Consider the following 9,859-nt stretch of genomic DNA (forward strand, 5'->3'; position numbering starts at 1 on the left):
TCTGACCGTGCAGGCTCACAGTGCCAACACAAGGGCCCTCCCTGCAGAAACCTTCCTCCTGCTGTCAAATCTCAAATGTCTGTGGAAACCTGAAATCTTGTACTTGCTGTTTCTAACCTCTGCCAGATTCAAGAGCCTCTGGAGGCCAGCAGGCGCCAGACAGTGTTTTATACATAAGCAGAGCTCTGCTGACTTGTGTTTCATGCAGTGTTGAGTCTGCTGGATACACACCCTGACACTGACCAGAAGGAGCTGGATTCCATCTTTCTCGATCTGTTTCTGACACCGCAGCAGTCTGATATGAATTTCTTTCTTGAGGAGAGTGCATGGAATTCATGCTGAGCTGTAAAACATGTTTTATTGCAGCTGATCCCAGCGTGAGGCAATTCACCCTGAACAGTCACAGGGAAAGCCAGAAGATGGGAGGGGGAGCTTTGCCTGCAGCTTTATTGGAGCACCTGAGCTTCAGTGTGCAGGAGCTGAAATCTTCCCTGACCTGATGATTTGGTGCCAACCAGAGCCCAGAAAAAATGCATGAGATTGTTCAAGGGTCTCAGAAAGGTCCAAATCCTGTTCTCCAGAGGCTCTGGGAATGTCTCTGCATGGCCCCCACCAAAAGAGGCCTTTCTGGGCTTTGCTATCAGCCTGTTGCTCCAGGAAAGATGAACCAGACCAGGGCTGGGGGGGAGATGCAGCCAGACATGGGATGCAAAATATCCTGCTCCCTTCTGGTCACTCCATTACCAGCACCAGTAGCTGACTGCATTGTTTCTACCCCAGGGATGCCCTGGCTGCATCTGGAGGAAGGAATGGGGGTAAGAGGCTTGGTGATACCTGTGCAGTGAGGAGGAGCTGGAGATGGTGATTCCCTAGGGGAACAGGCAACTTCTGCTGCTTCCAGGTGGGAATCAAGACCCTAATTTCTCTGAGTTAAAGGGAAAGCTGAGCCACCTGATCCCTGTTCCCTAAATCCAGCCTCCCACTCAGCCTAGCTCTAAGCATTCCCTCACTGTCTGCCTCTCCCCTGCACAGGGAATGAATGTGGGGAGACAGACCTGCTTTGGTAGCAGCAACACGTTTTTTCCACGTTTTTTGAGCCACCCCTTCCTCAGGGTGGGAGCGGGGGAGCCTCCAGGCTGAGCTCGTGTCCAACACTGCAGCGCCAGGGGAGGGCTGCGTGTGCTCCTTGGCTTTTTATGGTAAGGAATGTGTTTGCAACATGTTAATTAAGAGCGACCATGGCAGTCTAACCCTCTCACAGATGAGCCCTTCACGCCCCTCTAAGAGCTGAGAATGAAACCTGGAGTCATGCTGAGACCATGGCAAGGGGCCACAGATGGGGCTGAACCCCCTCTGCTTCCCCCCTTTTCTTCCCCCAAGGCTCCTGTGGGGTTTGACACCATTCCCTCACCTCCCGTTCTGCCCTGACACAGAGAACATGTGTCTGATTTCCAAGGTTTTGGGGCCAGAGCCTCATTTTGATGTTTTTTTATTTTTTAGTGGCCATGCTGGGGGTTATGTCAGGGTCTGGGGGTGCTACCTGCTGCCTGCTCAGACTGGAGAGCAAATTTGTCAGAGTAAGTATTTGAAAACAAACCCACAAATCAAACTAACTTCTCTAACCCTGGTGATAAATCTGTTTGGAAAGCTCACACTTACTGAGGTTTCAGGCAAGAGTCCCTCATCACCCTGCCCACTCTTGGGCTTGATGGGAGCTCAGTTTAGCCTATTCATTTTTCACTTCCAGTTAAATATGCTTTTATTAAATTTTAACTGGAACATAGGGACTTGCAGTGCTCTTAATTTAAGATAAAACCTCCCAAGGGAATGGACCAGGAGCCCATTTCTCTCAGCTGGGAGCATGTTGAGTGTCAACATATCCTGATGCTCTTGTCTTTTCCATCTGGGCCTGATATGCTCTGTTATTTGAGGGGGAAAGTAGCTTCCCAATACGGCAGCAAAATCTTGTGTTTGTCCTTGGAGGGCTCATCAAGGCACAGGCTGGGTGTGAGGGCAATGGTTTCCTCCTCAGATGAGCAGGGACAGTGTCAGATAAGCAGGAGGGGGCTTTTATCTCTAATTCTGTATTTGCTGTAAACGGTGCAATGATCTGGCCCAAGCTTCAGTCTTACAGCCTGCAGACAAGTGAGAGCCGCTGGGTGAGGATCCATAAAATGAGGGAGGCTGTTGGATGTGTCATAACACAGGGCCCTGACCTTGCTGTCTGACCATCACCAAGCCCCTCTCTGCTCCTGGAGAGGGTGAAAGCAGCCATGGTGCATGTCAGAGGGGATTTTGGGGTGCTGGAAGCAGCAGTGAGGTGCAGCCCCCCAGGCTGGGGGCTGTGCAGAGCCTGCCCCCAACCCACTGTCACCCTATGGGACCTCACTGCTGAACTGTGACCAGAAACAAGCAGGTGCCAGTGGTGCCCACGGCCACAGCGATGTTTTGGGCTGGCAGCTGAGTTAGGGGTGTCCTGGGATGTTTCTTCAAAGTGGTCATGGGGTGGCTGGGTAGCTCTAGAGCAGCTAGCAGGGTAGGGCAGGGTCAGCCATGGGCTTAGGACACTGTTGGAAGGGCTGGGGTGGGATGGATGGGGGCACAATCAGTGTCTCTGACAGGGGAAATGTGGATATTGCATCCCCCTGCCATGCCAGCACAGGGACCTGTGTCCTTGGGCAGTGCAGAGGTGGTGGGCCAAAATCTCCATCCCCAAGCTGAGCTGATAACTGCCCAGGAGAGTGGATTGAACCCCTCAGTGTGTGTGGGCTCCACTGGAGTCAGATCCTGTGGCTCTCCAAGCAGAGGTAGATGTGGGCACGAGGACAGTAAGGCTTTTAGCTGTGTTTGTGCAGCTGCTTCAGTGTTTTCCCTGGATGTGAAGGGTTGAGCAGGGAGATAAATGCAGATGTAATTAATGGAGCTGCTTATACGCTGCTCTCTGTGACTTATGCTGGGAACAGGACTAGACTAAATATCACTGTTACTGATAGGAGGAGGTGGCCAATTTATGGGGAGAGGAAGATCCTGGTTATAGTAACACTCAGAAAAAGAAATGATTTACAGTCAAAGGCTTCTCAAGAAAAAAAGGCCAAGCACTGGGGCTGAGTGAAAGAGGGCTGTGTGGGGACCAGAGCCCCAGGGAGAGCCAGGATCTGTGGACAGAAGTACCCATCACAGTCCTGGGAAGCTCTGCTGTGGGGATTCACAACATTCTCTGCAGACAGAGCCTCTGTAATGGCAGTTTATAAAGACATGGCCTTTGTGGGGGCTGTTGGGGTACACAGCTGGGAGTTGCAGGGATGCACAGCACAGCTCATCCCAGCTCCCCTGCACTTTCACCACCACCTCTGCCTGTGCTCTGCCACGGGGTTTTCAAAAGGGTGGTTTGATCCTAGTCTGGTGATGCTCTTCTGGTAAAGAAAAGGAAGGTGTTCACTTAAAGCCCTTGGCTGATGGCAGTCACAGGGCTCAGGCACCCGTGGAGCCTTTGCAGGGTTAAGAGGTGGGAGTGTGAATCACAGCATCCTCTTGTGGGCAGCTGCACTCAGCAGTGGTGTTCCTGTGCTGCAGTGCTCCCCTCCAGGGATGTTACTGGGCATCACCCACATCCTCCATCCCCCCTCAGCTTCCCTGCATCCAGCAGGTCCCACCACCCCCCAGCCTCTCCTTTATTGCAGCTGTGGGGCTTCTCAAAGGAGCTGGACACGGCAGGTGGGATGGAGGAGCTTTATTGTGGCTTCCCCAGCTCGCTGGGCACCCCCAGCTCTCACCCAGCCCTGACTGTCCTGCCTCAGGGAAGCAGTGTCAGTGCCCTGCTTGTCTCCTCGCCTGCTTGAGATGCTGAGCTGTCCCCAAGCTGTCCAAAGGTATTAAAATCCTTCCCCTACCATGGGCCCATGGCTGTGCTTCCCTGGCAAACAACCTCCCTCCCCTTGGTCCTCAGTGACCTGTGCTTCACTCTGGATTTTCCTACCTGAGCTGGGTTTGTGCCCAGTGCTGCCCCAGAATGCAGCTCCTAAACTAGGACACAAACAATCCCAGACTTTCCAAATGTCCCTAAAAGTGCACCCACTAACTCCAGGTGCTGTGGTGGTCAGAGGGCCCAGAGCTTTTCACAGGGTCTGGGTGTAGATGCGATAGGAAGTTTGTCCATGACAGAGGAACAGGTGTTCACACATGGCAGTGGATTTTTGGGCTTGATCTCTGCTCTCAGCAAGTGCTTGGTGGAAGCAAATCCTGTCCTTGGTTGGTTATTGGCTGAGTTTGTATCAGCAGCATCATGGTTATGAAATCTGGATGTATTTGAATGAAAGGGGTTCAACTGGACCCATTTCAACCCAAAACATAGCCCAGCCCCAGGCTTGCAGTGCTGCAGGAGACTGCAAAGCTGTGGGGTGGGAGGAAGCTCTGCTAGCTGATGTTGAAGGTGATGGAGGAGCCATCTGCTCTCTGCTGCTGTCCCACCAGCTCTGCCTCCCCCCAGGGCTGCGCGGGGACCCTGCAGCGTGCGGCGGAGCGGCCGGGCAGGGCATCGCTCAGCTGGGTCACCTCACTGAGCTCTGCCTCCAACGTGCTGACAGTGTTGGTGGCCTGGGCCACGTGCACCTTGTGCGCTGCCTTCTTGTGCAGGAGGCAGCTGAAGATCTTCTTGAAGCCCTTGCGGAAGTGTTTGGAGACCAGGGCGTAGACGATGGGGTTCACGCAGGAGTTGGCGTAGGAGATGACGTGCGAGAGGATGCGGAGCACGTACGTGGAGTGGTTGAGGGGGAAGTACCCGAACCACACACAGAGGATGACCAGGTGATGGGGCAGCCAGCAGAGGCAGAACAGGATGGCGACAATGATGATCATCCTGGTGACCTTCCTCTTGGCCTTCTTGGACTCAGACATGTCTTGGAGAGGGTCCACGGACCGCCACAGGTAGCGAATAGTCCGCACGTAAGTGAGGCTCAGGATGAGCACGGGGATGATGTAGCTGAAGATGAAGGTGCAGATGTCCATGATCTTGCGCTGGGAGATCTCCCAGATGGGATGGCAGACGGTCAGGTTGGCCAGCTGGAACTCCTGGTAGTAGCTGAGGTAAGGGCCCGAGAAGATGAAGGAGAGCCCCCAAATGAGACAAATGGCAAGGAGGGCGTTCCTGGGTGTCCTCAGCTCCCTGGAGTGCAGGGGGTATCGTATGGCCAAATACCTGCATGGGAAAGGGAGAGAGACATGGCTGCAGTCCTGGGGAGGGCACAGAGACAGCATTGCCAGGAGCAGATTGGAGAGAGGGCAGAAATGGATTTGAGCTTTCCAGGGCAGTTAGTAACACAACAGATTCCCTGGCGTTTCTTAGCACAAAGGATTAAGGAAGATTCTCTCCCTGCCCCTTCAGCCTCTGCTCTTAGCAGTGGTTGTGGGGACAATGGGGATGGTCCCATTCTGTCCCTCCCCTAATCCAGCAGACCCTCACTTGACCATCACTGTCTGGCATAGATTGGAGCAGTGAGGATACAAAAGCAGGAGCAAGTGCCCAGGATCCCCAGACACAGCATTCCTTGTACTGGCACACGTGAGAGCACATCACCCCTTTTCAGTTCTGTAATTAGCTGGTCCCTTAATTGCAGCCAGATCTGAGGCTTGTGCAGGCCCTCCCCTGCTCAACACATCTGTTCCCTCTGCTCTGTGGGATACAGGGGGAGGAGCAGCCCATCCTGGGGGTGCTGGGATAGCAGGACACATCCAGCCAGGCTCCAGGGCCACACAGGGGACAAGAATATGGGCTTCCCACATCCCATCTCACAGGTTTTGGGCACTGAGTGAAGCAGCACCAGGAGCTCCCAGGGTCATAACTCACCAGCCCTTGCAGAGGCAGGGAGTGAGGTAAAGCACAGGCAGGAGCAACAGGCTTCCCAGCAAAACCCACCCTGGGATGGGCTGGGATAATCACTGGGACAAGGGACAGCACCAGGACAGAAAGGGTTTTTTCGCTAATAGAAGAGGAGGGTGAGAAAATCAGTGTCTCGGCTCAAATATCCCAGTGCTTTTTCTCCTCGAGGTCTGCCTGCTTCACTGGGGATGGTTGGGAGGGTAGGGGCTCTCTGTGCATCCCAGGAAGAGCCAGAGCTGCACAGGGACTGAGCTTTGCTTCTTTCTCACTTTTCATCCCGACTTCACTGCCAGGGCCAGTGGATAAATCCCAGTCCTACAGCTTTGGGTTCTGAAAGCTTCCTCCACCTGGGCACTGGGGCCAGGGATCCCCATCCAGCCCTCTGCAGGACCTCATACTGGGTGGTTGCACTTCCCTTGCACACATCAACTGGGAAATGCTCCTTGATTCCCCCAGAAATCACAGCAGCCAGAATTTAGCTCCAGGGGATTTTGTCCCCTCTCTGCCCCGGTGGGATCCAGAGGAAGGGGAGCCCCCCTCCCCCCCAATTCCCTTTCCTACCTGTCAAGGGAGACGGTGGCCAGGGTGAAGCTGCTGGCGTACATGGTGAGGTAGATGAAGAAGTGGACAGCCTTGCACATGAAGGGCCCAAACACCCATCCCTCCAGGGTGTAGATGGTGGCTTGGAAGGGGACGCAGAAGAGGATGAAGCAGAGGTCAGCCACTCCCAGGTTGAGGATGAAGAGGTTGGTGGTGTTCTTCACCTGCCCATTGTGCAGCAGCACGGCCAAGACCAGGCTGTTGCCCACCGTGCCCACGAGAAAGATGACGAGGTACACGAGTGGGATGATGACGGACTCGGGCTGCCAGCCCCCACCAGAGCCGGCCAGCGAGGCGTTCATGGCCGGGAGTGCACGGACAGGGGCCAGAGGGGGGAGCGGCGTGGAGAAGGCACCGGCGGGGCACACAGGGTGACGGGGTGCACAGAGAAATCAGTGTGGGGTGTCCCAGGGACTGCACGGGAACGGGGGTGCAGGGAGAGCGCGCTGGGCAGCACGGAAGGGAGGAAAAAGGAAAGGGGGTGCAGGGAAAGGTCAGTGAGGAGAGCAGCAGGGATGCAAAGGAAAGAGGTGGGCAGGAAAAGAGGAGCGGTGGGGAGTGCAGCAGGGATGCAGAGGGAAAAGGGGTGCACAGAGAGCACGCTGGGGGAGCACAGAAGGATGCACAGGAACAGGGGGTGCATAGGGAGCGTGCGGGGGTCCCGGCGGGGATGCGGGGGAGCCGAGGGGGAGCCGGGCGCCCTTCACCTCCTCCGGGTGTGCGGGAGCCCGCGGGCGCTCGGGGGGGCTCCGGCGGGGCGGCTCCGGCGCTCTCCGTGCGGGGGGGCCCGGGGGGCTCCGGGGCGCGGCTCCCGCCCGGCCCCGCGCATCAGATCCCGACCCGGCAGAGGGGCTCGGGCCGGGTTTGCCCTGGGCTGGGGTGAAATGTCAGTGCTGTCACTCCCCCGGAGGGGCTGGGCACCCAAAGTGAGGCGTCTGCGGGGGTTTTCTTATCTCCTCCCCCTTCAGTAGTCATTGGAAAAGGGGCTGTTCAGCCCCAGGGTCTCCAGGGCTGGTTTTTAGGAATGGGTGTCCTCTGAGAATGTGTCCACATTGTCCAGCTAAATCCTCGCACCAAAACAGCCGAGGTGAGCGCAGTTTTCAGGAGAAACTGTATTTTTCCCCACGGCTGGGTGAGAAGCGCGATACATTGCAGCGGGAACAAATCTTTTTCGTGCCGCGCCTTCTTTTCCTGCAAAATTGCCTTTTTGGTCGTGCACAGATGGAACTCTTGATTCCGGCCGGTGCAATCAGCTCTGCCAGGGCTCTTCGTCTGACCCCAGCCCAGCCTACCTTGTTTTGCTCCTGTGGAGAGAGAAACATTTAATGCATCGACTACTCCTGTAACTCACTCCACAGCTTCTCAGTTCTCTTAATGGGCGTTCAGAGCTGAGCCTGCCGTGCTGGGAGCTCTGGGGACACTCACAGCCCTGTGACATTGCCACCACAGCACACGGAGCCCTTTTCACCCTCGGCTGCCCACAGGGAGCCCCACAAAACCAGCTCCCGTTTGGAGGAGGTGCGTGGGGAGGTGAACAGACCCCTTGGGTGTGAGGATGCTCCGTGTTCCTGATCCCACAGGGAAAAGCAGGCAATTCGGAGCAGCACAGTGGAAAATCGGCCGCCCCACAGGAGTGTGGAGCTGGGGAGACAGAGCACAGCTCTGCCTTCCTCTCCTGATCCCAGGCTGGCCACACATCCTCAGGGAGCCATTCCCGTGCCACATCCCCAGCCACCAGCATGGAGATTGCTGGGATAACTCGTGGGGAAAGCCTGGCCCCAGGGAGGTTCTAGCATGTGGGAATTGCCCCAGTTGCAGGAGGTTTCACCCTGTGGGACCTGCCCTGTATCCTCAGATACCACAGGGTGATGGTACTGGTGGTGTCTTTGGTCTCACTGCAGCTTTGGTCAGCCTGCAGAGTGAGACTGTTAAAAAACAAAATGAGGGAAAACACTGTTTCTTCCCAAACATCAGTAAAACTCGTAAATAGCAGGATAAAAATAAATAGCGGCAAAATAAATTCTTGTCCTGAGACACAGATGGGTTATTTGGGCAGCGGTGCAGGAGGATGATCCAGATCCCCAAAAGCAAGATCCTCTGGCCAAAATTAATAGGAAAAGGCACACTGTGGGGCTTTGCAGGCTGACAGAGAGATGTGAGAGCCTGGAGCCTGTAACTCTGTGGATTTATTCTCTGCAGCAACCCCTGTGACACCGAAGGCAGCTCAGCCTTGCTGCAAGGCTCCCCTCAAGGCTCTGCAGGTTTGTGTGCTCCTCCTGTCCCCCTGCCCTGGGGGAGAGCAGAGCTGCCTCTGCAGGGGGAATTCACACACCCAGGCGGTGGCTGATGGTTTTATCCTCCCATTTCCAGATTCCAGAGGAATCCAGAGGAACAGCAAAGCTTTGTGTCAGTGTGCAAGAAAGGTGGTGTGGCAGGAATGTGCCTGTGCCACACGTGGTGGCTGTCCTGACACTGGAATAGGTCCTCTGGGGGTTTTTTTGGGCACCTGACGGTGGGTGCTGCCGTGCCAGCCTAAGCCAAGCCTGTCTGAACCACCACAGCTGCAAGAGAGGAGCTGTTCTTTGTAAAATAGGCTTTAATTGCAGTGCCTGCTTAGTTCAGCATCATCCTGGAGCACGGTTTGGTTCAGATAGGGAACGAATCCCTGGGAGATGGATTTGGAGCCTGGAGCAGACAGTTTAAAAGATTTGCACAGAAAGCTGCAACTTGAGGACATGGTTGATATTTTATTTTATTTTATTTTCCCCCCCCCCTTTGAGCTTTGCTGTCTATGAGAGGAAAGGAGAAGTTTGAAATCAGGAATAACAGGTCACAGCTGAGCCTTTGGAAGGGGAGAGGAACCAAATTGCTTCTTGTAGTGTGACAGCAAAGTGCAGCCAGGCTGGCAAAAATGGGTCTGGGGACATGAGCCCAGTGCAAGCAGCTCCTGGAGCAGTTTGTACTTATAAGGGTTTACGTAAATATTACGATTAGGTGCTCAAAAAAGTTTGGTATTTGTCCTGAATGAAGTATTCAGCCCCATGTACAAAATGACCTGGTCTTATGTGCCCACACCATGAAATACAACAGGATTACGTGAGGTAACTGCAGTCTCTTCTTTTACCAGGTGCACAGCCCCAAGGGGTTAAGGCGGCTGGAGGTGGGAGGTTTTGTTTTTGGGGCTGAGCCTGGGGGGATTTAAACCCCCTCTCCCGAAGGGCTGCCCAGAGCAGCAGGCTCCGGTGTCCCGGGAAGGGGCAAAGGGATGGATATGGATGGAGAGGCTCCCCGGGACTGCCACAGCAGCGGGGAGGGACAGCAGCAACAGCACCGCCAGCTGTGGGGTCACCCCGGGCTGCGTGAGGGAATCTGAGGGGCCAGGGT

At 55.1% G+C, this 9,859-nt stretch overlaps 1 protein-coding gene and 1 long non-coding RNA gene across 2 annotated transcripts; one reads left to right on the forward strand and one right to left on the reverse strand.

Moving 5' to 3' along the window:
- Nucleotides 1–996: 996 nt before the first annotated feature.
- On the forward strand, nt 997–9,580 carry LOC111937288 (uncharacterized). The gene is made up of 4 exons (XR_002868540.2): nt 997–1,199; nt 1,501–1,577; nt 8,675–8,736; nt 8,846–9,580. It is a non-coding gene; the product is annotated as an uncharacterized LOC111937288 (long non-coding RNA).
- On the reverse strand, nt 3,716–7,250 carry GALR2 (galanin receptor 2). Its single transcript, XM_023938578.2, has 2 exons — nt 6,437–7,250; nt 3,716–5,194 (listed from the first exon to the last, which is right to left on the reverse strand). The coding sequence occupies exons 1-2, from the start codon at nt 6,775–6,777 to the stop codon at nt 4,414–4,416; spliced, it is 1,122 nt and encodes a 373-aa protein (XP_023794346.2). The 5' UTR covers nt 6,778–7,250; the 3' UTR covers nt 3,716–4,413.
- Nucleotides 9,581–9,859: the final 279 nt, after the last annotated feature.

Source organism: Cyanistes caeruleus, chromosome 19, assembly GCF_971803275.1.
Source record: "Cyanistes caeruleus chromosome 19, bCyaCae1.hap1.1, whole genome shotgun sequence".
Taxonomy (NCBI): domain Eukaryota; kingdom Metazoa; phylum Chordata; class Aves; order Passeriformes; family Paridae; genus Cyanistes; species Cyanistes caeruleus.